Source organism: Bombina bombina, chromosome 5, assembly GCF_027579735.1.
Source record: "Bombina bombina isolate aBomBom1 chromosome 5, aBomBom1.pri, whole genome shotgun sequence".
NCBI classification, from domain to species: Eukaryota; Metazoa; Chordata; class Amphibia; order Anura; family Bombinatoridae; genus Bombina; species Bombina bombina.
In genome coordinates, this window is record NC_069503.1 from 48,513,770 (window position 1) to 48,540,488 (window position 26,719).

General features: G+C 38.1%; 1 protein-coding gene across 1 annotated transcript in view; it reads right to left on the reverse strand.

Moving 5' to 3' along the window:
* Positions 1–26,719, reverse strand: part of LOC128661285 (uncharacterized) — a 427,186-nt gene that overhangs the window by 333,479 nt on the left and 66,988 nt on the right. The window contains 2 exon segments of the mRNA XM_053715558.1: positions 11,291–12,114; positions 19,045–19,135. Of these exon segments, the coding sequence (XP_053571533.1) occupies positions 11,291–12,114; positions 19,045–19,135 (915 nt within the window).

Genomic DNA, 26,719 nt, shown 5'->3' on the forward strand with positions numbered 1-26,719 from the left:
CTATAATTACATTTAAGTAATAAACAGGCCATTGTTTAATCACCCTCAGAGAACAGACGCTAGGTGATAAGACAAGCCAAATGTGTTTAAGTTGTTATCTGCCTAAGTAAAGTATTTAAGTAATATAATTCTATTGTATCATGTCAAGGGCGCTTCTCCCTTTTATCTAATGTACAACATTCTTTCAACCCCCATCTGAGGGGGGGTCAAAAACCTGTATAAATCTGTGTGCTGCCTTCAAATAAAGTTGTCATTCTGTTTTAAACCTGAAACTGGCTGGGTTGTGAATTGCTGATTGTCTATGCAGGACATTGTTCATCTGGGGTTAACCCTTGGTACACAGTTGGTACCGTAACAAATTTGATATTAAAAACAATATCAATAGCAAGTACATTTATAACATTTTTATGAAATTACCATGCTACATAAATATAGGTAAAAGTTTAAGGTCACTATTTTTTTTTTCTTTTAAAAGATAACACTTTGCCGACGTGTTATTAGCAGGGAGCTAATCTTGTGTAAATGTGTGTGAATAACAAGCTGATAATTTAAGGTTATGTAAAGTTATGTTTCTGAATGTTTATTTTGTGATCAATAAGTTAACCTTGTGTAAACCTGTGTGAATTTTTTTTTGGCTGTGTTGCAAATACCATTTTAATCAACTAGATTTTATAACATATTTTAATGACATTATCTTGCTACAGCAAATGTATGGATGAGTTTAATGCGACGTGTTATTAGCAAGGAGCTAACCTTGTGTACAGGTGTGTGAATAACAAGCTGCTTTTCTTAGCTCTATTGCAAATAGCATTTTAATCAAATACATTTTATAACATATTTTACTGACATTATCTTGCTACAGAAAATGTATGGATAAGTTTAGTTTAAAAAAAAAAAAAAAAAAAAAAAAGATTACACAGTTTTGACACGTGTTATTAGCAGTGACCTAATCTTGTGTAAGGTGTGTGAATAACAAGCTGCTAATTTAACGTGGTTATTAATAAATAAGCCATTTTGTGAAGTGTATAAATTTGCATTCAGAGAATTTTATAGCATTTGTGGCAAAAGACAAGTCCTGACATGGCTTATTAAACCTGTTGAACATTATAGAGAAATCTTAAGCTTAATAGAATACAAAGTGTAATTTACACCATTTATAATTAAATAACTTTTATAATCCTCCTAATAAAAAATGTAAAAATAAGCTTAATACACCTATTAAAACCTTTTAACCCCAATAAATATACATATCAATTGGATATCAAATTCGTATTAAAACACTTTTTTAATATCAATTTAATATAACATTTATATCAAAATCAACTTTTTATATCAATTTTTATATCAATTTTATATCAATTTAATATAAAATTTATATCAAAATCAACTTTTTATATCAATTTTATATCAAATTGATATTAAAAAGGGGCGTAAAAGTGGGAGTAGAAAGGGGCGGGGTTAGGGGCGTGTCCACCTGTCAAAATTAGTTTGACATAACCTCCGTCCATATACTACTAATACTACTTGTGGATTGTTCCCTATATGATTTCTTAGAATAGGGTCACCTGTTAGTATTCCCCAATGCTTTTTTAGTATATTCTTAGCCATTTTTGATCCTTCGTTATATGTTGTAATAAACTTCACTTGTGTATTAATATATTCTTTTTGTTTATGAACTGAGCTTGTAGTACCCTGTTCCCTTGGAATTACTAAACATTTTTCTTTTCCTTTTTCTACCAGTTCTTTGTTATAACCTTTTTGGATTAATTTATCCTCTAGAATTTTAGCTTCTTTTAAATACAAGGAGTGCAGAATTATTAGGCAAGTTGTATTTTTGAGGATTAATTTTATTATTGAACAACAACCATGCTCTCAATGAACCCAAAACACTCATTAATATCAAAGCTGAATAGTTTTGGAAGTAGTTTTTAGTTTGTTTTTAGTTATAGCTATTTTAGGGGGTTATCTGTGTGTGCAGGTGACTATTACTGTGCATAATTATTAGGCAACTTAACAAAAAACAAATATATACCCATTTCAATTATTTATTTTTACCAGTGAAACCAATATAACATCTCAACATTCATAAATATACATTTCTGACATTCAAAAACAAAACAAAAACAAATCAGTGACCAATATAGCCACCTTTCTTTTCAAGGACACTCAAAAGCCTGCCATCCATGGATTCTGTCAGTGTTTTGATCTGTTCACCATCAACATTGCGTGCAGCAGCAACCACAGCCTCCCAGACACTGTTCAGAGAGGTGTACTGTTTTCCCTCCTTGTAAATCTCACATTTGATGATGGACCACAGGTTCTCAATGGGGTTCAGATCAGGTGAACAAGGAGGCCATGTCATTAGATTTTCTTCTTTTATACCCTTTTTTTGCCAGCCACGCTGTGGAGTACTTGGACACGTGTGATGGAGCATTGTCCTGCATGAAAATCATGTTTTTCTTGAAGGATGCAGACTTCTTCCTGTACCACTGCTTGAAGAAGGTGTCTTCCAGAAACTGGCAGTAGGACTGGGAGTTGAGCTTGACTCCATCCTCAACCCGAAAAGGCCCCACAAGCTCATCTTTGATGATACCAGCCCAAACCAGTACTCCACCTCCACCTTGCTGGCGTCTGAGTCGGACTGGAGCTCTCTGCCCTTTACCAATCCAGCCATGGGCCCATTCATCTGGCCCATCAAAACTCACTCTCATTTCATCAGTCCATAAAACCTTAGAAAAATCAGTCTTGAGATATTTCTTGGCCCAGTCTTGACGTTTCAGCTTGTGTGTCTTGTTCAGTGGTGGTCGTCTTTCAGCCTTTCTTACCTTGGCTATGTCTCTGAGTATTGCACACCTTGTGCTTTTGGGCACTCCAGTGATGTTGCAGCTCTGAAATATGGCCAAACTGGTGGCAAGTGGCATCTTGGCAGCTGCACGCTTGACTTTTCTCAGTTCATGGGCAGTTATTTTGCACCTTGGTTTTTCCACACGCTTCTTGTGACCCTGTTGACTATTTTGAATGAAACGCTTGATTGTTCGATGATCACGCTTCAGAAGCTTTGCAATTTTAAGAGTGCTGCATCCCTCTGCAAGATATCTCACTATTTTTGACTTTTCTGAGCCTGTCAAGTCCTTCTTTTGACCCATTTTGCCAAAGGAAAGGAAGTTGCCTAATAATTATGCACACCTGATATAGGGTGTTGATGTCATTAGACCACACCCCTTCTCATTACAGAGATGCACATCACCTAATATGCTTAATTGGTAGTAGGCTTTCGAGCCTATACAGCTTGGAGTAAGATAACATGCATAAAGAGGATGATGTGGTCAAAATACTCATTTGCCTAATAATTCTGCACTCCCTGTAGTCTTCATCATATGTGCAGTTACGTCTTATACGTCTAAACTGCCCATATGGAATATTATCCTTCCAGCTTTTGAGATGCCCGCTTTTGGCGTTTAGGAAGCCATTTCTATCTGTCAACTTCCTGAAATTTTTTGTCGCTACTTTGTTATCTTTAATGAAAAAGGTGACATCTAAAAAATCAATAGATTCTTTGTTACTATTATTTGTAAAATTCAGATTACATTGGTTATTATTCATAAACTTTAAGAACTCTAATGATTCCTCACTAGTTCCTTGCCATATCATGATTATATCATCTATATATCTATAGAAACGGTAAATGTTCTTTTTAAAGGGATTATTGTTCCAAATATATAGGTGTTCATAGTGTGCCATATATATATTTGCATATGAGGGGGCCATGGTAGTACCCATGGCCGTACCCCGAATTTGTTTATAAAAATTTCCCTCAAATTGGAAATAGTTATACTGTAATACAAATCTCATGGCCTCTGTTAAAAATTCCATATGGATATCAGGGATGTTCCAACCCTCACACATATGTCTGAAAGCTGATATCCCTAAATCATGTGGGATGTTTGGTTTGTGTAGAAAGCAGAAACATCACATGATATCCATATGAAATCGGACCTCCATTCCATTCCTTCTAGTTTTTGAATAATATCAGATGTATCTTTGATATATGATTTGATCGTTTTGACTATTGGCTGTAAATACCAGTATATATATACTGACAAGTTACTACTTATTGAATCTATTCCGGATATTATAGGCCTCCCTGGGGGCCTATTTCGATCTTTATGGATTTTTGGTATATGGTAGAAGGTTGGAATCTTTGGGCAACAATTATAAATAAATCCAAATTCATCACTATTTATTATTTCATTTTCTTTGGCCTTTATCAATTTATTCCTTAGTATTGTATTGTACTTCATAGTAGGATCCCCTTCTAATTTTTGATACGTAGATAAATCATTAAATAGCCTATCTGCCTCATCAATATAGTCTTGCCTATTTAAAACGACAATCCCCCCCCCCTTGTCAGCCTGCCTAATCACCACATTAGTGTCACTCATCAGGTCTTTCAAAGCTTTCCTTTCTTGGATGGTAATGTTATCATTAAATTAATGTACAAAATGTTTGGCTTTTTTGTCAAATGCTTCATTAAAATCCCTAGTTACAAGGTCATTAAACACTCGGATATGTTCACCTTGGGCATGTATGGGATTAAATGTTGATCTACGTTTCAGATTACTGTGTTGTATACTGGGTTCTTCCTCATAAGTACTCAAATTTAACAGTTGATCTTCTATATCAGGTTGATCTATTATACATTGGTCTCTTTCTAAAGCCTTCAGAATTGATAGGGATTTAATATCATTAGAATCTAAGATTGACCGATTTCTTGTATATTCATCTTTTAAATAATACCTTTTGAGCGTCATTTTTCGTACAAATTTTTGCAGGTCTATATACATTTCAAACTTGTTGGGGGGATGTTTGGGAGCAAATTTTAATCCTTTTCCTAATAGTTTAATCTCATTGTCATTCAATTTTTTACTAGATAGATTGAAAAACATAATTTATGTAAGAACTTACCTGATAAATTCATTTCTTTCATATTAGCAAGAGTCCATGAGCTAGTGACGTATGGGATATACATTCCTACCAGGAGGGGCAAAGTTTCCCAAACCTCAAAATGCCTATAAATACACCCCTCACCACACCCACAAATCAGTTTAACGAATAGCCAAGAAGTGGGGTGATAAGAAAAAAGTGCGAAAGCATAAAAAATAAGGAATTGGAATAATTGTGCTTTATACAAAAAAATCATAACCACCACAAAAAAGGGTGGGCCTCATGGACTCTTGCTAATATGAAAGAAATTAATTTATCAGGTAAGTTCTTACATAAATTATGTTTTCTTTCATGTAATTAGCAAGAGTCCATGAGCTAGTGACGTATGGGATAATAACTACCCAAGATGTGGATCTTTCCACGCAAGAGTCACTAGAGAGGGAGGGATAAAATAAAGACAGCCAATTCCGCTGAAAAATAATCCACACCCAAAAAAAAAGTTTACATTTTATAATGAAAAAAACTGAAATTATAAGCAGAAGATTCAAACTGAAACAGCTGCCTGAAGTACTTTTCTACCAAAAACAGCTTCAGAAGAAGAAAACACATCAAAATGGTAGAATTAAGTAAAAGTATGCAAAGAAGACCAAGTTGCTGCTTTGCAAATCTGATCAACCGAAGCTTCATTCCTAAACGCCCAGGAAGTAGAAACTGACCTAGTAGAATGAGCTGTAATCCTTTGAGGCGGAGTTTTACCCGACTCGACATAAGCATGATGAATTAAAGATTTCAACCAAGATGCCAAAGAAATGGCAGAGGCCTTCTGACCTTTCCTAGAACCGGAAAAGATAACAAATAGACTAGAAGTCTTTCTGAAATTCTTAGTAGCTTCAACATAATATTTCAAAGCTCTAACTACATCCAAAGAATGCAATGATCTCTCCTTAGAATTCTTAGGATTAGGACACAATGAAGGAACCACAATTTCTCTACTAATGTTGTTAGAATTCACAACCTTAGGTAAAAATTTAAAAGAAGTTCGCAACACCGCCTTATTCTGATGAAAAATCAGAAAAGGAGACTCACAAGAAAGAGCAGATAATTCAGAAACTCGTCTGGCAGAAGAGATGGCCAAAAGGAACAAAACTTTCCAAGAAAGTAATTTGATGTCCAACGAATGCATAGGTTCAAACGGAGGAGCTTGAAGAGCCCCCAGAACCAAATTCAAACTCCAAGGAGGAGAAATTGACTTAATGACAGGTTTTATACGAACCAAAGCTTGTACAAAACAGTGAATATCAGGAAGATTAGCAATCTTTCTGTGAAAAAGAACAGAAAGAGCAGAGATTTGTCCTTTCAAGGAACTTGCAGACAAACCTTTATCCAAACCATCCTGAAGAAACTGTAAAATTCTCGGAATTCTAAAAGAATGCCAGGAAAAATGATGAGAAAGACACCAAGAAATATAAGTCTTCCAGACTCTATAATATATCTCCCTAGATACAGATTTACGAGCCTGTAACATAGTATTAATCACAGAGTCAGAGAAACCTCTTTGACTAAGAATCAAGCGTTCAATCTCCATACCTTTAAATTTAAGGATTTGAGATCCTGATGGAAAAAAGGACCTTGCGACAAAAGGTCTGGTCTTAACGGAAGAGTCCACGGTTGGCAAGAGGCCATCCGGACAAGATCCGCATACCAAAACCTGTGAGGCCATGCTGGAGCTACCAGCAGAACAAACGAGCATTCCTTCAGAATCTTGGAGATTACTCTTGGAAGAAGAACTAGAGGCGGAAAGACATAGGCAGGATGATACTTCCAAGGAAGTGACAATGCATCCACTGCTTCCGCTTGAGGATCCCTGGATCTGGACAGATACCTGGGAAGTTTCTTGTTTAGATGAGAGGCCATCAGATCTATTTCTGGAAGTCCCCACATTTGAACAATCTGAAGAAATACCTCTGGGTGAAGAGACCATTCACCCGGATGTAACGTTTGGCAGCTGAGATAATCCGCTTCCCAATTGTCTATACATGGGATATGAACCGCAGAAACTAGACAAGAGCTGGATTCCGCCCATACCAGAATTCGAGATACTTCCTTCATAGCCAGAGGACTGTGAGTCCCTCCTTGATGATTGATGTATGCCACAGTTGTGACATTGTCTGTCTGAAAACAAATGAACGATTCTCTCTTTAGAAGAGGCCATGACTGAAGAGCTCTGAAAATTGCACGGAGTTCCAAAATATTGATCGGTAATCTCACCTCCTGAGATTCCCAAACCCCTTGTGCTGTCAGAGACCCCCAAACAGCTCCCCAACCTGTCAGACTTGCATCTGTTGAAATTACAGTCCAGGTCGGAAGAACAAAAGAAGCCCCCTGAACTAAACGATGGTGATCTGTCCACCACATCAGAGAGTGTCGTACAATCGGTGTTAAAGATATTAATTGAGATATCTTTGTGTAATCCCTGCACCACTGGTTCAGCATACAGAGCTGAAGAGGTCGCATGTGAAAACAAACAAAGGGGATCGCGTCCGATGCTGCAGTCATAAGACCTAGAATTTCCATGCATAAAGCTACCGAAGGGAATGATTGTGACTGAAGGTTTCGACAAGCTGATATCAATTTTAGACGTCTCTTGTCCGTTAGTGACAGAGTCATGGACACTGAATCTATCTGGAAACCTAAAAAGATTACCCTTGTCTGAGGAATCAATGAACTTTTTGGTAAATTGATCCTCCAACCATGATCTTGAAGAAACAACACAAGTCGATTCGTATGAGATTCTGCTAAATGTGAAGACTGAGCAAGTACCAAGATATCGTCCAAATAAGGAAATACCACAATACCCTGTTCTCTGATTACAGACAGAAGGGCACCGAGAACCTTTGTAAAAATTCTTGGAGCTGTAGCTAGGCCAAACGGTAGAGCCACAAACTGGTAATGCTTGTCTAGGAAAGAGAATCTCAGAAACTGATAGTGATCTGGATGAATCGGAATATGCAGATATGCATCCTGTAAATCTATTGTGGACATATAATGCTCTTGCTGAACAAAAGGCAGGATAGTCCTTACAGTTACCATTTTGAATGTTGGTATCCTTACATAACGATTCAATATTTTTAGATCCAGAACTGGTCTGAAGGAATTCTCCTTCTTTGGTACAATGAAGAGATTTGAATAAAACCCCAGCCCCTGTTCCAGAACTGGAACTGGCATAATTACTCCAGCCAACTCTAGATCTGAAACACATTTCAGAAATGCTTGAGCCTTCGCTAGGTTTACTGGGACACGGGAAAGAAAAAATCTCTTTGCAGGAGGCCTTATCTTGAACCCAATTCTGTACCCTTCTGAAACAATGTTCTGAATCCAGAGATTGTGAATGGAATTGAACCAAATTTCTTTGAAAAAACGTAATCTGCCCCCTACCAGCTGAGCTGGAATGAGGGCCGCACCTTCATGTGGACTTGGGAGCTGGCTTTGGTTTTCTAAAAGGCTTGGATTTATTCCAGACTGGAGATGGTTTCCAAACTGATACCGCTCCTGAGGATGAAGGATCAGGCTTTTGTTCCTTGTTGTGACGAAAGGAACGAAAACGATTATTAGACCTAAATTTACCTTTAGATTTTTTATCCTGTGGTAAAAAAGTTCCTTTCCCTCAAGTAACAGTTGAGATAATAGAATCCAACTGAGAACCAAATAATTTATTACCCTGGAAAGAAAGGGAAAGCAGAGTAGACTTAGAAGACATATCAGCATTCCAAGTTTTAAGCCATAAAGCTCTTCTAGCTAAAATAGCTAGAGACATATACCTGACATCAACTCTAATGATATCAAAGATGGCATCACAAATACAATTATTAGCATGTTGTAGAAGAATAATAATGCTATGAGAATTATGATCTGTTACTTGTTGCGCTAAAGCTTCTAACCAAAAAGTTGAAGCTGCAGCAACATCCGCTAAAGATATAGCAGGTCTAAGAAGATTACCTGAACACAAGTAAGCTTTTCTTAGAAAGGATTCAATTTTCCTATCTAAAGGATCCTTAAAGGAAGTACCATCTGCCGTAGGAATAGTAGTACGCTTAGCAAGAGTAGAGACAGCCCCATCAACCTTAGGGATTTTGTCCCAAAATTCTAATCTGTCAGATGGCACAGGATATAATTGCTTAAAACGTTTAGAAGGAGTAAAAGAATTACCCAAATTATTCCATTCCCTGGAAATTACTTCAGAAATAGCACCAGGGACAGGAAACACTTCTGGAATAACTACAGGAGATTTAAAAACCTTATCTAAACGTTTAGATTTAGTATCAAGAGGACTAGAATCCTCAATTTCTAATGCAATTAGGACTTCTTTAAGTAAAGAACGAATAAATTCCATTTTAAATAAATATGAAGATTTATCAGCATCAACCTCTGAGACAGAATCCTCTGAATCAGAAGAACCAATATCAGTATCAGAATGATGATGTTCATTTAAAAATTCATCTGAAAAATGAGAAGTTTTAAAAGACTTTTTACGTTTACTAGAAGGAGAAATAACAGACATAGCCTTCTTAATGGATTTAGAAACAAAATCTCTTATGTTATCAGGAACACTCTGAGTATTAGATGTTGACGGAACAGCAACAGGTAATGTAACAGTACTAAAGGAAATATTATCTGCATTAGCAAGTTTGTCATGACAAACAGTACAAACAACAGCTGGAGGAACAGATACCAAACGTTTACAGCAGATACACTTAGCTTTGGTAGCTCCAGCACCAGGCAGCGATTTTCCAGAAGTATCTTCTGACTCAGCTTCAACGTGGGACATCTTGCAATATGTAATAGAAAAAACAACATATAAAGCAAAATTGATCAAATTCCTTAAATGACAGTTTCAGGAATGGGAAAAAAATGCCAGTGAACAAGCTTCTAGCAACCAGAAGCACAAAATAATGAGACTTAAATAATGTGGAGACAATAGTGACGCCCATATTTTTTTAGCGCCAAAAAAGACGCCCACATTATTTGGCGCCTAAATGCTTTTGGCGCCAAAATGACGCCACATCCGGAACGCCGACACCTTTGGCGCAAAAAAACGTCAAAAATGACGCAACTTCCGGCAACACGTATGACGCCGGAAACAGAAAAAAAATTTTGCGCCAAAAAAGTCAGCGCCAAGAATGACGCAATAAAATGAAGCATTTTCAGCCCCCGCGAGCCTAACAGCCCACAGGGAAAAGTCAAATTTTATGGTAAGAAAAAATGATTTATTCATATGCATTATCCCAAATATGAAACTGACTGTCTGAAATAAGGAACGTTGAACATCCTGAGTCAAGGCAAATAAATGTTTGAATACATATATTTAGAACTTTATATAAAAGTGCCCAACCATAGCTTAGAGTGTCACAGAAAATAAGACTTACTTACCCCAGGACACTCATCTACATGTAGTAGAAAGCCAAACCAGTACTGAAACGAGAATCAGTAGATGAAATGGTATATATAAGAGTATATCGTCGATCTGAAAAGGGAGGTAAGAGATGAATCTCTACGACCGATAACAGAGAACCTATGAAATAGACCCCGTAGAAGGAGATCACTGCATTCAAATAGGCAATACTCTCCTCACATCCCTCTGACATTCACTGCACGCTGAGAGGAAAACCGGGCTCCAACCTGCTGCGGAGCGCATATCAACGTAGAATCTAGCACAAACTTACTTCACCACCTCCATAGGAGGCAAAGTTTGTAAAACTGATTTGTGGGTGTGGTGAGGGGTGTATTTATAGGCATTTTGAGGTTTGGGAAACTTTGCCCCTCCTGGTAGGAATGTATATCCCATACGTCACTAGCTCATGGACTCTTGCTAATTACATGAAAGAAATATCCTGTTTAGCTCTCTCTAATTCATTCTTGCATTTTTTCTGTCTCTGTACCACTGCCCCTCCTCTACATCCTCTCTTGGTTCCCTTCCTCTTTTCATTGGCTCTCTCCTTATTTCTCTGTCCTGTCTCCAATTCCCCTGATTGTACCATTGGGGTTCTGGGGGGGGAGCCCAATTCTGTCTCTCCCTGGCTAAAAAAGATGATGATGATGATGGTAGACGGGGACCTCTATTTTGGTGTGTGGGATAGTGATCCCTTGATGTGTCGCCTTTTGGTTTTGCCCCTTCTGTAGTCCATCTATTGATTTCTAATTCGTCATCGTTTCTAAACACTTCAAATCTATTTTGTCTTTCCTTATCGTACATGCCACTATTTACATTACTCCTATTATAGTTGTCTTTTTTTGGGTGATCATTATATACATTACTGCCACTAGGTTTATACATGTTTGTTTTTATTACCTACTAATTCCCACGTATTCTCCTTATTTACTGGTATTTTGTTATCTGCTTTTTTATTTTGTTCTGAACTCAATTTTTCCGCTACATCATTTTTAGCTACGATCTTATTTGGTTCTGTTATGCTTCTAATTTTGTTCCCTCCCTTCTTTTTATTTTTTAGAGGAAATAAATCCTCTTTCTTATAATCCTCTATATCTCTCTTTAGTTTTTGTGCTTTTTTGCCTCTTATTTCCAAATTAAATGCATTTGTTCTAGCTATTATGTTCTTATGTAATGTACAAACTTTTTCTTCATTTAACTGTGGTGTAATCTTATTCTCTAATTTATCAATTTCAGTTTTTAAGTTTTTTACTCTCATTTCCCTATATTTAATCAAAAGCTTAATTAATTTCATGGAGCACTCATGTAAAATACTATCCCACTCTGAGGAGAATTCAACATCATCAAGATTGAAAGCAGGATACTTGAATATTCTCAACCCTCTTGGAATAATATTATGAAGTACGCAGTTATCCAAAAGGGTTAAGTCCTGCCACTCTTTTACGTCACTAATCAGCAATTTTTCCAGAGTTCTCAATAGTGATGTAACGTCTTCTATACTATGTTGAGTAGTCTCTATTTCTCCCAATAGGTCATGTGACCTTACTCTATAATTTAATGTTTCAGTGTGGGATGTTACATTCTTATCTATACCCTCGTAAGAGGTTTTTCTATTGCTTATTTCTCTATCTGAATCTTTATCAATTGCTGTCTGCATTTCATTGCATGTATCAACCGGTGTTCCCTGACTGGCCTCAGCGTGTGTCTCCAAGCTCATAGTGCAGCTGTACAACCACAGGAATGTGAGGAAACAAGATTTGAAAAAATACTAACAGCGCTACTGTTTGCAAATGGAGGCACACGTCTATAGTCACCCTCGGTGTTATCCAAATAGAATAATTACAGATGTTAATTTGCAATAAGGTTAGTATAAACACAAATACCAAGGTAAAATATTGTACACAACAACTGTCGTCAGATAAATTAATAACAAGTAATAACAAAATAAATGAAAATTGCTGTTAAAATGTCATAAGCACATCTCCTAATGTAAGCGTGTAGCTACAAACAAAGTTACGATTAGTCTATTACCGCTCCGAATTTGTACCACAATTGTTCTTTTTAAGTTGTTTGGCAGTGGTTCCCAAGGCAAACAAGATATAATTAAATTAGAAAGGATGAAGCAGTAGTCTTCCAAATGTGAATAAAAAGTCCAATCTTTATTTCATAGTTAAAACATCACAGCAAAGGGTGAGAAGGTGCAGGCTGGTTGACTAGTTTCGGCTGTGTGCCGTAATCATAAACCTGCAGCCACTTAAAATTGTACATATTTAAAGGGGTTAACAAACACAGTGATTGGTCAATGTTAATGGGAGTGTAAATCCACCCCCTCACATAATTTAACCTCTTACTAAACTTTTATCTGGGCCTGATCAGAAATTTGACTTTGTTAACATAGAGAAAGACTTTAGGAAATAGTGATCACAGATGATCAATGCATTTATGCTGGCTCAAAACTATGTATAGATATATATATATATGTATCTAGTGCATATGAATTGCAGATGTTAATTTGCAATAAGGTTAGTATAAACACAAATACCAAGGTAAAATATTGTACACAACAACTGTCGTCAGATAAATTAATAAAAAGTAATAACAAAATAAATGAAAATTGCTGTTAAAATGTCATAAGCACATCTCCTAATGTAAGCGTGTAGCTACAAACAAAGTTACGATTAGTCTATTAACGCTCCGAATTTGTACCACAATTGTTCTTTTTAAGTTGTTTGGCAGTGGTTCCCAAGGCAAACAAGATATAATTAAAATGGTTACAAACCGCACTTGGTTCAGTTCAGGTTAAAGCTGTTTTGCCGATGTCCACAACGAGTAAAAGGAAGGAGCGGGTGTCTCCTTACAAACACTCCACAGGTCTTGCTTGAATCAGATCCGGTGCAGCTGGTGTATCACGGGGCTTCCACTGTGTACGTCCCGTAGAGGCAAAAACTATGTGTAGGAAAAACAAGAAAACAGCGCATCCACGATTCACAGTAGAGTTTATTCAGGAGACACACCTACATATATAAAAATACACTTACAAGATAATGATGATAAAAGTGCCTGTAGCTCAAAAGTAGCTTGATGGTTATGTACATGAACAGTCCATGTAAAGGTTTCCTCTTTATGCCGACCAGCAGCTTCCAATTCGACCTCTTTGCTCAGGCTTGAATACAGCAACTTTCTCAAATATAAAAATTTAAAACTCAATATTCCTCATATCTTGGGAATATAGAACACCCAACGCGTTTCCTCTGCTCACAGGCAGACTTTCTCAAGGGACATGTATTGTATGACTGATTCTATTCTCAGACCAAACTTAGATTTTCAATTTTCCCGCACTCACTACCTGTCTGTGGGAGGGTAACTAGTATACCATATTTCCCTTAATACATAGGCACTAGCACCACAAACAGTCAAAGAGATGTGCATTCTATATCTTCACCTATTCCCTAACATAAAGAGAAGAGAGAATCTCCAATATATAAAAAATATTTGGAAATATAAAACCTATTAAAAATTCTTTTAAAAAACTAACTTAATCACATTTATAATATTTAACCCCCATTTCATATTGCACTAAATTCATACATTTATGCTTCATGAAAAATATAAGCTTAATAATAGTAAAAGATGGTAAAAAAGATGGTAAAAAATACTGGAACAATTGATATAAGATAATAAAACATTATAAAAGATTATACACACTTCCATATACTTCTCTATTATTATTCCTATTTCTGAACATTTTAGAGGCATTTATTTAGTCCATGATACCCTAATTCATAAATGCCTGTAAATCAATATCCAGTCACTTTAATAATGTGCATAATAGTAATCACAAAGACTTGTCTATAAGAGTATTAGAGCAGATAAAACCAGGACCATATCCAAATAGAAGGTTACTATTACTTAGGAAATGTGAGACAAAATGGATACATCACCTGGATTGCCTGGAACCAAAAGGCCTGAATATTGATATTGATTTACAGGCATTTATGAATTAGGGTATCATGAACTAAATAAATGCCTCTAAAATGTTCAGAAATAGGAATAATAATAGAGAAGTATATGGAAGTGTGTATAATCTTTTATAATGTTTTATTATCTTATATCAATTGTTCCAGTATTTTTTACCATCTTTTTTACCATCTTTTACTATTATTAAGCTTATATTTTTCATGAAGCATAAATGTATGAATTTAGTGCAATATGAAATGGGGGTTAAATATTATAAATGTGATTAAGTTAGTTTTTTAAAAGAATTTTTAATAGGTTTTATATTTCCAAATATTTTTTATATATTGGAGATTCTCTCTTCTCTTTATGTTAGGGAATAGGTGAAGATATAGAATGCACATCTCTTTGACTGTTTGTGGTGCTAGTGCCTATGTATTAAGGGAAATATGGTATACTAGTTACCCTCCCACAGACAGGTAGTGAGTGCGGGAAAATTGAAAATCTAAGTTTGGTCTGAGAATAGAATCAGTCATACAATACATGTCCCTTGAGAAAGTCTGCCTGTGAGCAGAGGAAACGCGTTGGGTGTTCTATATTCCCAAGATATGAGGAATATTGAGTTTTACATTTTTATATTTGAGAAAGTTGCTGTATTCAAGCCTGAGCAAAGAGGTCGAATTGGAAGCTGCTGGTCGGCATAAAGAGGAAACTTTACATGGACTGTTCATGTACATAACCATTAAGCTACTTTTGAGCTACAGGCACTTTTATCATCATTATCTTGTAAGTGTATTTTTATATATGTAGGTGTGTCTCCTGAATAAACTCTACTGTGAATCGTGGATGCGCTGTTTTCTTGTTTTTCCTACACAAGCTTAGTGATCCTTTAGCAATGATATAAATCACTAAGGGCTGACAGTTGTACAAGCTTAGTGATCCTTTAGCAATGATATAAATCACTAAGGGCTGACAGTTGTACAAGCTTAGTGATCCTTTAGCAATGATATAAATCACTAAGGGCTGACAGTTGTACAAGCTTAGTGATCCTTTAGCAATGATATAAATCACTAAGGGCTGACAGTTGTACAAGCTTAGTGATCCTTTAGCAATGATATAAATCACTAAGGGCTGACAGTTGTACAAGCGTAGTGATCCTTTAGCAATGATATAAATCACTAAGGGCTGACAGTTGTACAAGCGTAGTGATCCTTTAGCAATGATATAAATCACTAAGGGCTGACAGTTGTACAAGCTTAGTGATCCTTTAGCACTGATATAAATCACTAAGGGCTGACAGTTGTACAAGCTTAGTGATCCTTTAGCAATGATATAAATCACTAAGGGCTGACAGTTGTACAAGCTTAGTGATCCTTTAGCAATGATATAAATCACTATGGGCTGACAGTTGTACAACCTTAGTGATCCTTTAGCAATGATATAAATCACTAAGGGCTGACAGTTGTACAAGCTTAGTGGTCCTTTACAATGATATAAATCACTAAGGGCTGACAGTTGTACAAGCTTAGTGATCATTTAGCAATGATATAAATCACTAAGCCCTGACAGTTGTACAAGCTTAGTGATCCTTTAGCAATGATATAAATCACTAAGGGCTGACAGTTGTACAAGTTTAGTGATCCTTTAGCAATGATATAAATCACTAAGGGCTGGCAGTTGTACAAGCTTAGTGGTCCTTTACAATGATATAAATCACTAAGGGCTGACAGTTGTACAAGCTTAGTGATCCTTTAGCAATTATATAAATCACTAAGGACTGAGAGTTGTACAAGCTTAGTGATCCTTTAGCAATGATATAAATCACTAAGCCCTGACAGTTGTACAAGTTTAGTGATCCTTTAGCAATGATATAAATCACTAAGGGCTGGCAGTTGTACAAGCTTAGTGGTCCTTTACAATGATATAAATCACTAAGGGCTGACAGTTGTACAAGCTTAGTGATCCTTTAGCAATTATATAAATCACTAAGGACTGAGAGTTGTACAAGCTTAGTGATCCTTTAGCAATGATATAAATCACTAAGGGTTGACAGTTGTACAAGCTTAGTGATCCTTTAGCAATGATATAAATCACTAAAGGCTGACAGTTGTACAAGCTTAGTGATCGTTTAGCAATGATATAAATCACTAAGGGCTGACAGTTGTACAAGCTTAGTGATCCTTTAGCAATGATATAAATCACTAAGGGCTGACAGTTGTACAAGCTTAGTGATCCTTTAGCAATGATATAAATCACTAAGGGCTGACAGTTGTACAAGCTTAGTGATCCTTTAGCAATGATATAAATCACTAAGGGCTGACAGTTGTACAAGCTTAGTGATCCTTTAGCAATGATATAAATCACTAAGGGCTGACAGTTGTACAAGCTTAGTGATCCTTTAGCAATGATATAAATCACTAAGGGCTGACAGTTGTACAAGCTTAGTGATCCTTTAGCAATTATATAAATCACTAAGGGCTGATAGTTGTACAAGCTTAGTGATCCTTTAGCAATGATATAAATCACTAAGGGCTGACAGTTGTACAAGCTTAGTGATCCTTTAGCAATGATATAAATCACTAAGGGCTGACAGTTGTACAAGCTTAGTGATCCTTTAGTAATGATATAAATCACTAAGGGCTAACAGTTGTACAAGTTTAGTGATCCTTTAGTAATGATATAAATCACTAAGGGCTGACAGTTGTACAAGCTTAGTGATCCTTTAGTAATGATATAAATCACTAAGGGCTGATAGTTGTACAAGCTTAGTGATCCTTTAGCAATGATATAAATCACTAAGCTCTGACAGTTGTACAAGCTTAGTGATCCTTTAGCAAAGATATAAATCACTAAGGGCTGACAGTTGTCCAAGATTAGTGATCCTTTAGCAATGATATAAATCACTAAGGGCTGACAGTTGTACAAGCTTAGTGGTCATTTAGCAATGATATAAATCACTAAGGGCTGACAGTTGTACAAGCTTAGTGATCCTTTAGCAATGATATAAATCACTAAGGGCTGACAGTTGTACAAGCTTAGTGATCCTTTAGCAATGATATAAATCACTAAGGGCTGACAGTTGTACAAGTTTAGTGATCCTTTAGCAATGATGTAAATCACTAAGGGCTGACAGTTGTACAAGCTTAGTGATCCTTTAGCAATGCTATAAATCACTAAGGGCTGACAGTTGTACAAGCTTAGTGATCCTTTAGCAATGATATAAATCACTAAGGGCTGACAGTTGTACAAGCTTAGTGATCGTTTAGCAATGATATAAATCACTAAGGGCTGACAGTTGTACAAGCTTAGTGATCCTTTAGCAATGATATAAATCACTAAGGGCTGACAGTTGTACAAGCTTAGTGATCCTTTAGCAATGATATAAATCACTAAGGGCTGACAGTTGTACAAGCTTAGTGATCCTTTAGCAATGATATAAATCACTATGGGCTGACAGTTGTACAACCTTAGTGATCCTTTAGCAATGATATAAATCACTAAGGGCTGACAGTTGTACAAGCTTAGTGGTCCTTTACAATGATATAAATCACTAAGGGCTGACAGTTGTACAAGCTTAGTGATCATTTAGCAATGATATAAATCACTAAGCCCTGACAGTTGTACAAGCTTAGTGATCCTTTAGCAATGATATAAATCACTAAGGGCTGACAGTTGTACAAGTTTAGTGATCCTTTAGCAATGATATAAATCACTAAGGGCTGACAGTTGTACAAGCTTTGTGATCCTTTAGCAATGATATAAATCACTAAGGGCTGACAGTTGTACAAGCTTAGTGATCCTTTAGCAATGATATAAATCACTAAGGGCTCACAGTTGTACAAGCTTAGTGATCCTTTAGCAATGATATAAATCACTAAGCTCTGACAGTTGTACAAGCTTAGCGATCCTTTAGCAATGATATAAATCACTAAGGGCTGACAGTTGTACAAGCTTTGTGATCCTTTAGCAATGATCGTCTGCATTGAAGAGAAGATCATTGCTAAATGATCACCTGCTTGCTGACTCAGTGTGCTTTTGATTATTTACCCCAACACTGCAAATAATTAGATAGCTGGGGTACAGTCAAGTCACGCACTTTTGGCTGCTCAGTCAGTCACAGGAAGTGCCGTGGATGGATGGACCCGGTGTGGTAAAACATAATTTACCTCTGAGTGAGCCACACTGGAGAACTATCTAAGTGACTTCTCTGGTTCTATCTGCCCCTCTCTCCCTTTGGCTCACATCTCCACCACTTGTGTGTCACCTACTGTATGTAACCAGTGCCTCCTTTACATCAGCCTCCCCTCATGTGCCTGTCATATGTGCTGTCTCTCCTCCCTTCCATTCTTCCTCTCTCACGCACACTTATCTCTCCCTGTCAACAATGTCTCACAGTTTTTGTATCCGAGAGCTGTCATGGCTCTTAGTTTTTGTGTATTAATTACTTGCAGAATGGCCCCATCAGCTCTGCGTCCACCACCTCTGCGTCCACCACACACTTTATTATGGCCCTTCCCCCCCCCAACAAATCTGTTTGCATCTATCGCCACCAAGTCCGTTAGAAAAGTATTTAGTACCCACCTAATAGAGACAGTGAAAATTCCACAGCTCGCCGCATACGCTTCATTTACCGCCACTGAGTGAGGAGCCCAGTTGCCGCCAAATATGTGCAGACACTGGGAGGGACGACTCACTCTTACTTGCTTGCTATTGCTAGTCGCTCCTCGGCTTCTCCCCTCCTCAAAACGCTGGCATAACTGTATAATAACGGCACTTCAGCAGCCGCCCAAACTACAATAAGCAAAGTCATAAAGATAAAAAGAGTTAAAAGTTCATTTTTTTTTAATACACTGACTCTACAGCCAGCACCGTGGCGCCCCTCGCCGCAATGCGCCTGTAGGCACATGCCTACTGTGCCTAATGGCAAATCCAGCCCTGGTTACATTAAGCAATCATGTTTATGAATATTACACTATATGATTGGGTATGCGCATATTACAAAAAATATGTTAAAGAACATTGAATTATAAAATATTCATATTTTCATGTCAGTTTTGTGCTAATAAGCATATGTCATGGTGTTTGCGTGCGTGTTAGAAATCAATGGAGAAAAAAAAAAGTAAAAAAAAAAATGGGAGATACATGCACGTGCATGTGCACGTGAAAACTTAAGTTAGGTTTTTCATTCTGTTCGGGTTACCGCTTGCGCAAAATATGTTTTTTTTAACTTGTAATACTAGCTCAACCTGACTAGCGCAAAAAGCTTAACACTAGCGGAGTTTTCATTTGCAAAAAATAAATAAAAAAATACTGTGCAACTTGTAATCAGCCCATAATATTTTACTCCTATAGGTCACTCTATATATAGATTATTTATTATTTATTATTATACTTTATTTATAAAGCACCATCATATTCCGCAGCGCTGTCCATGGATACAGTTCATTTAAATAAAACAATAATATAAAACTTCAAAGACACAGGACAAAATTTACAAACAGATACAGGAGGAAACAGGAGGTGAGGACTGGAAGATTGAGAAAGATGCTAATGCAGAGTTAGAGGAGGGAAATGTTGTTAGGTAAGAGAAATATTATTCAGTTGGGTGGTAGGCTTCTCTGAACAGAAAAGTATTCAGAGAGCATTTAAAGGAAGAAAGATTAGGGCAAAGCCTGACAGCATGAGGGAGAGTGTTCCAGAGGGTAGGTGCTGCACGACAGAAGTCCTGCAGTCTAGCATGAGAGGAGGTGATAGTCACAGATGCAAGGAGCAGGTCATTGTTGGATCTTAGTGGACGGGCTGGAGTATACTTGTTGATTAGAGAGGATAGGTAGATGGGAGCGGAGTTGGTGAGAGCTTTGTATGCAAGGGTGAGAATTTTGAATTTAATTCTGCTGTGTATGGGGAGCCAATGAAGGGACTCGCAGAGAGGTGCAGCAGATAAAGAGCGACGGGAAAGGTGGATCAGCCTGGCAGAGTCATTTAGGATGGATTGAAGGGGGGAGAGGCAGGAAAGAGGAAGGCCAGTAAGTAGGTTATTGCAGTAGTCAAGTCGTGAAATAACAAGGGAGTGGATAATTTGCTTTGTGGTGGTAACGCACAGAAAAGGTTGAATCTTGAAATGTTGCGTAGATGGTTGCAGCAGGATGTAGAAAGCAATTGGATATGGGGGCGAAGGATAGATTTGAGTCAAGTGTAACTCTGAGGCAGCAGACTTGGGGCGATGGGGAAATGGTGGTGCCGTCAACAGGGATAGAGAAGCCACAAGTCGGCGTAGAGCTTGAGGGGGGGATAAGAAGGAGCTTTCAGGGTTTTTTCCCTGTTTTGTTTGCCATGTGCTGCTGGCAGCCATTTTACTCACCTCTCTTGCAGACTATGGTGCATTGTGGGGGATGCTGCTCATTTCCTGCACTTCCTTTTATGGCCAGACTGGTGTGCATCATCTGTGTGAGACAGGATGCAGTCTCAGAATTGTGATGTCATCACTTATTATTTAAAGGGCCTCTGTTCAGTATGCTTTGCCTTTGCGTTGTCTCAGACCTGTTTGTGAGAGTTCCTGTGTATTACCTGGCTGTCTAACGTCCTTCCTGGTTCCTGATCCCTGGCTTGTTCCTGACTCTGCTGTTTTCCTTGTTCCTGAGTCCGGCTCGTCTGACTATTCACTTTGGCTCCTGACTCAGCTCGTCTGACTACCAGCTCTGGTTTTGACTCCTGGCTTGTTATTTGACTTGTGGACTTTTTATTATTTTTTTGTTATTAATAAAGGTGTGATTATTTTTGCACTTCTCGTCTCAGTCTGATTCCTGGCACCCTGACAGGAGCTCAGTCTTGGACATTTTAATCTTTAGGTGGTGAGAGGCAATCTAGGAAGAAATACCAGATAAGCAGTCGCTGACATGAGAAAGGACAGAGGGAGAGAGCAGGGGTGGAGAGGTAGATCTGGGTGTCATCAGCATAGAGGTGATATTTGAAGCCATAACTGTTGATAAGTTTACCCAGCGAAGAAGTATAGATGGAGAAGAGTAAAGGAACCAGAACAGATCCTTGAGGTACTCCAACAGACAGAGGCATTGGAGAGGAGGAGTCGCCGGCAAATGACACAGAAAAAGACCTGTGAGAAAGATGAGTGAATCCAGGAAAGGGCAGTGTCACAAAGGCCAAAAGAGCTAAGGGTTTGTAGGAGGAGGGGGGTGGTCAACTGTGTCGAAGGCAGCTGAGAGGTCAAGTAAGATAAGTATAAAGTAGTGTCCAATATTTTTAGCAGAGAGATCGTTATTAACCTTGGTAAGGGCAGTTTCAGTTGAGTGTTTGGGCGGAATCCGGATGGCAGGGGGTAAAGCAAGGAGTTTGCAGACAGGAATTGGGTTAAGCGATTGTAAACTATTTTTTTCAAGGAGTTTTGATGTTAGTGGAAGCAGTGATATGGGGCGGTTGCTTTCAGGAGAATTAGGGTCGAGGGTGGGTTTTTTGAGTATGGGAGTGACTTTTGCATGTTTGAAAGAAGATGGTAATGAGCCGGTAGAGAGAGATAGTTTGAAGATGTGGTTAAGAGCAGGAGTGAGGGTGGAAGATAGGGAGGGTATTAGATGGGAAGGGATAGGGTCGAGCGGGCAGGTAGTGAGGCGTGAGGAAGATAGTAAGGAAGAAACTTCATTCTCAGTGGCTGGATGGAAGATGCAGAGGGTGGCAGAGGGAGTAACTGGGCCTGTTGATGGAATATTGCAGGTTGGTGTTGGGATGTTGTTTCGGATAGTACTTGTTTTGTTTAAGAAGTAGTCTGCCAGGTCTTGAGCACTAAAGACAGATGGAGGGGATGGAGCAGGAGGGTAGAGGAGAGAGTTAAAGGTGGAGAAGAGTCATTTAGGGTTTGAGGAAAGAGTAGATATAAGAGAAGAGAAGTAGGTTTACTTGGCTAAGTGAAGGGCAGAAGTGTATGAACGAAGAATAAACTTATAGTGTATGAAGTCAGGTTCAGAATGAGTTTTCCTCCAGACACGCTCAGCAGTACGGGAGCATTTTTGCAAATTGCGTGTTTGCTGAGAGTGCCAGGGCTGCAACTGACAGCATGATATTTTGCGCAGCTGGGGAGGTGCAAGTGTCTCTAGTGCAGAGGACAGCGTTTTGTTATAGTGGGCTGTTGCGTGATCAGGGCAGGTTATAGTGGAAGTGTGAGGGAGGAGATCTTGAATAATTTTTGAAAATTGGAGCAGATCCACAGCATGTAGATTTCTACAGGTGCGGAGGTGGGATGGAGGAGTGGGTTTAGCTGTTGCATTAATATTATAGGTGACCAGGTGATGGTCTAAAGTGGTAAAAGGGCAACAGGTGAGGTCAGATATAGAACAGAGGTAGGAAAATACCAGGTCGATGGAGTGTCCATCATGGATGTAAGTGAAAGAAGTTTAGAGGCAGCAGGGGCAGACGGGTTGTCAATGGGAATGTTGAAGTCCCCAAGAATTAGGGTTGGTATATTTGTAGAGAGAAAGTGAGGAAGCCAGGCGGCAAAATTGTCTAGGAAATGGGAGGTAGGTCCAGGAGGGCGATAGATGACTGCCACTTTGAGGGAGAGGGGGGAGAACAGGCGAATGCAGTGGACTTCAAAGGAGGAGAAGGAGAGAGATGGGATTGGAGGTAGGTACTGATAAGTGCAGGAGGGGGAGAGCAAGATCCCAACACCGCTGCCACGTTTCTCACCTGGCCTAGGGGTATGGCTAAATTGAAGATCACCATGTGTGAGAGCAGCAGTGGAAACAGTGTTGGAAGGAGATAGCCAGGTTTCGGTAATTGCTAAAAGGGTGAAAGCATTTGAAATAAACAGGTCATGATTGGTTGTAAGTTTGTTGCACACGGAGGAAGAGTTCCATAGTGTGCAAGTGAAAGGAGTGTGTGCGTATGGGATGTATTTGATGGAAATGAGGTTATGTGTGTTGCTTTTATTAAAGTTACTATAAGGAGTGCGTGATTGGGTAATGGTGGGACTGTGGATGGGCCCAGGATTTGGAGAGATGTCACCTGATGCCAATAGCAGCAAGATGGAAAGTAAGAGTAGGTGAGAATGAGATTTATAGCAGTGGGGGCATTTCTGTGAAGTGGTGCAGTTTAGTGACAAAGATTTTAAAATAGAATAGTAGCTAATGAGAGCTAAGGTAAGGAGAGGAAAGGAGAGATGGGCCTATATAAACTGCATGTGGAGAAGGGTAAGGTATGAGCATGTGAGCGTGCCTGTGGAATAGGCATGAGGCTGTTAAAAGGAAAAGCAGTTCTGAAAACATAGCACAATTTAAAGTGCAAAATTTGGTTTTCAAATGAAAATATTTAGCTTGCCTCAAATCTTGTTCATATCTTGTCTAATTCTCATTGCTGCCACTTAAAGATGTCACTTAGAGAGATGGCAGCTTAGAGATGGTGTTCTCTGCAAATGCTAAACCCAGCAAATGTTTTCCCTAAAGCTGATCTTAAATTTATAGGGCTTCTACAGACAGCTGGATTAAATCAATTAACTGAGTGGAGACAGGGAGGTGAGTGACACAGGTGAGACAATTAAGAACTAAAACTAGATCAAAGGGATAGATGCAGATAAAACAAAACTGGGTGAGGATTAGTCAATTAATTAAGCTAAATTAAAATATAAGGACATGCAAATGCTGGGGACAGGATGTGATCAGATACAGGTATAGAAGGAAGTTTAGATGGGGGACAGACCATAGAATAAGTTATAAAGCAGTGTTAATAAAGATCCAGGAAGAGACAGCAGTTTAGATGGGGGACAGACCTGAAAGTAAATGAAATAGAAGGGTTAGTTTAGGCTAATCAGTTAAACTATTTCTATGAACACAGCACCAATCATCATTATTTCTATAAACACAGCACCAATCATTATTATTTCTATAAACACAGCACCACTCATTATTATTTCTATAAACACAGCACCACTCATTATTTCTATAAACACAGCACCAATCATTATTATTTCCATAAACACAGCAACACTCATTATTATTTCTATAAACACAGCACCAATCATTATTATTTCTATAAACACAGCACCAATCATTATTATTTCTATAAACACAGCACCACTCATTATTTCTATAAACACAGCACCAATCATTATTATTTCCATAAACACAGCAACACTCATTATTATTTCTATAAACACAGCACCAATCATTATTATTTCTATAAACACAGCACCAATCATTATTATTTCTATAAACACAGCACCACTCATTATTATCTCTATAAACACAGCACCACTCATTATTATTTCTATAAACACAGCACCACTTATTATTATTTCTATAAACACAGCACCAATCATTATTATTTCTATAAACACAGCACCACTCATTATTATTTCTATAAACACAGCACCAATCATTATTATTTCTATAAACACAGCACCACTCATTATTATTTCTATAAACACAGCACCACTCATTATTATTTCTATAAACACAGCACCAATCATTATTATTTCTATAAACACAGCAACAATCATTATTATTTCTATAAACACAGCACCACTCATTATTATTTCTAAAAACACAGCACCACTCATTATTATTTCTATAAACACAGCACCACTCATTATTATTTCTATAAACAAAGCACCACTCATTATTATTTCTATAAACAAAGCACCACTCATTATTATTTCTATAAACACAGCACTAATCATTATTATTTCTATAAACACAGCACCAATCATTATTTCTATAAACACAGCAACAATCATTATTATTTCTATAAACACAGCAACAATCATTATTATTTCTATAAACACAGCACCACTCATTATTATTTCTATGGTTTCTATAAAATGTAACTCATTGTTATTTCTTTTTGTTTCAGTTTGTTTTTATTGTCTTTCAGTTCTCTAGCAGTGTCTGTAAAAGTAAATTAAAGGGATATGAAGCCCAAACATTTATGTCAATCAGATAGAGCAAATCATTTAAAAAAGTTTCCAATTTACTTCTATTATCAAATTTGCTTCATTCCCATGATATTCTGTGTTAACCCCTTAAAGACCAAGGACGTACACCGTACGTCCTCAAAAAAAAGATACTTAACGACTGAGGATGTATGGCGTATGTCCTTGGTCTTGGTAAGCGGTGGAAGCGATCCTGATCGCTTCCAGCCACTTTCCGATTATTGCAGTGATGCCTCAATATCGAGGCATCCTGCAATAACTCTCCTTGGCCATCTGATGCAGAGAGAGCAACTCTGTAGCCCTCTCTGGACCGGACATCGATGACCGGTATCGTTGTTGGGTGCAAGCCAGTCTGGGAAGCGGGTGGACGGCCATTGATGGGCCGTGTGATATGGAGAGGGGGTGGGATCATGGGCTGGATTGCTGGGGGCGTGCACGTGCACGGGTAGGGAGCGGGTGGGAACCGCTACACTGCAGAAAAATATTGAACAAACAGTGGCAGAGAGGGGGATATAAAAATAAAATAAAAATGATCTAAGGGATCTGGGAGGGGGTGGGGTGTTGGTCTTTGGGGGGGCAAGCTACACTACAGAAAAAATATAAAAAACAAATATTTTATTGTAAACTGGGTACTGGCAGACAGCTGCCAGTACCCGAGATGGCTACCAATAAGTTAGAGGGGGAGGGTTAGAGAGCTGTTTGGGGGGGGGGTGTATCAGGGAGGTTGGGGGCTAAGGGGGGATCCTACAGAGCAGCATATGTAAATATGTTTATTTAAAAAAAAAAATCAAAGATAGCTTTAATTTTAGTACTGCAGACATCCCAACCTGCAAAAACTCATTTCAGGGAGGTGGCTTCATCCGCGACTGCGCCACCCCCCCTCCCAGTTATATATTGAACACCTTGAAACCCTAAATAAGATAGAGACTTATCATTAAAGTAGCTTCCCACTAAAGTCACATTAAAAAAGTAGCTTTATTGCACAACCACAATAAGGACAAGCACAATAAGGTAGTATTTGTGTTTTGTTTTATTAAAATCAGTGGGGGCTTTTTGGTTACTGATGCTTTGAGGGTTCTATACCGTCCCAGCAACTAAAGGCATTTCTTAAAGAAACACTTTTCCGGATTTCAGCCACATTGGATCATGGTACTTGGAGTTTCAGGGAGATTGCATTCCATTTGCTGCCATCAGGGAGCTGCTACTACAATCAGGGAGACTCCCTGAACTTCAGGGAGAGTTGGGATGTCTGGTTCTGGCAGGCTTTCTGCCAGTACTTAACATGGCGGGGACAATTGTGGGGTAGGGGAGGGAAAATAGCTGTTTGGGAGAGATCAGGGGGTGTAATGTGTCAGGTGGGGAACTGATCTCTATACTAAAGCTAAAATTAACCCTGCAAGCTCCCTACAAGCTACCTAATTAACCCCTTCACTGCTAGCCAT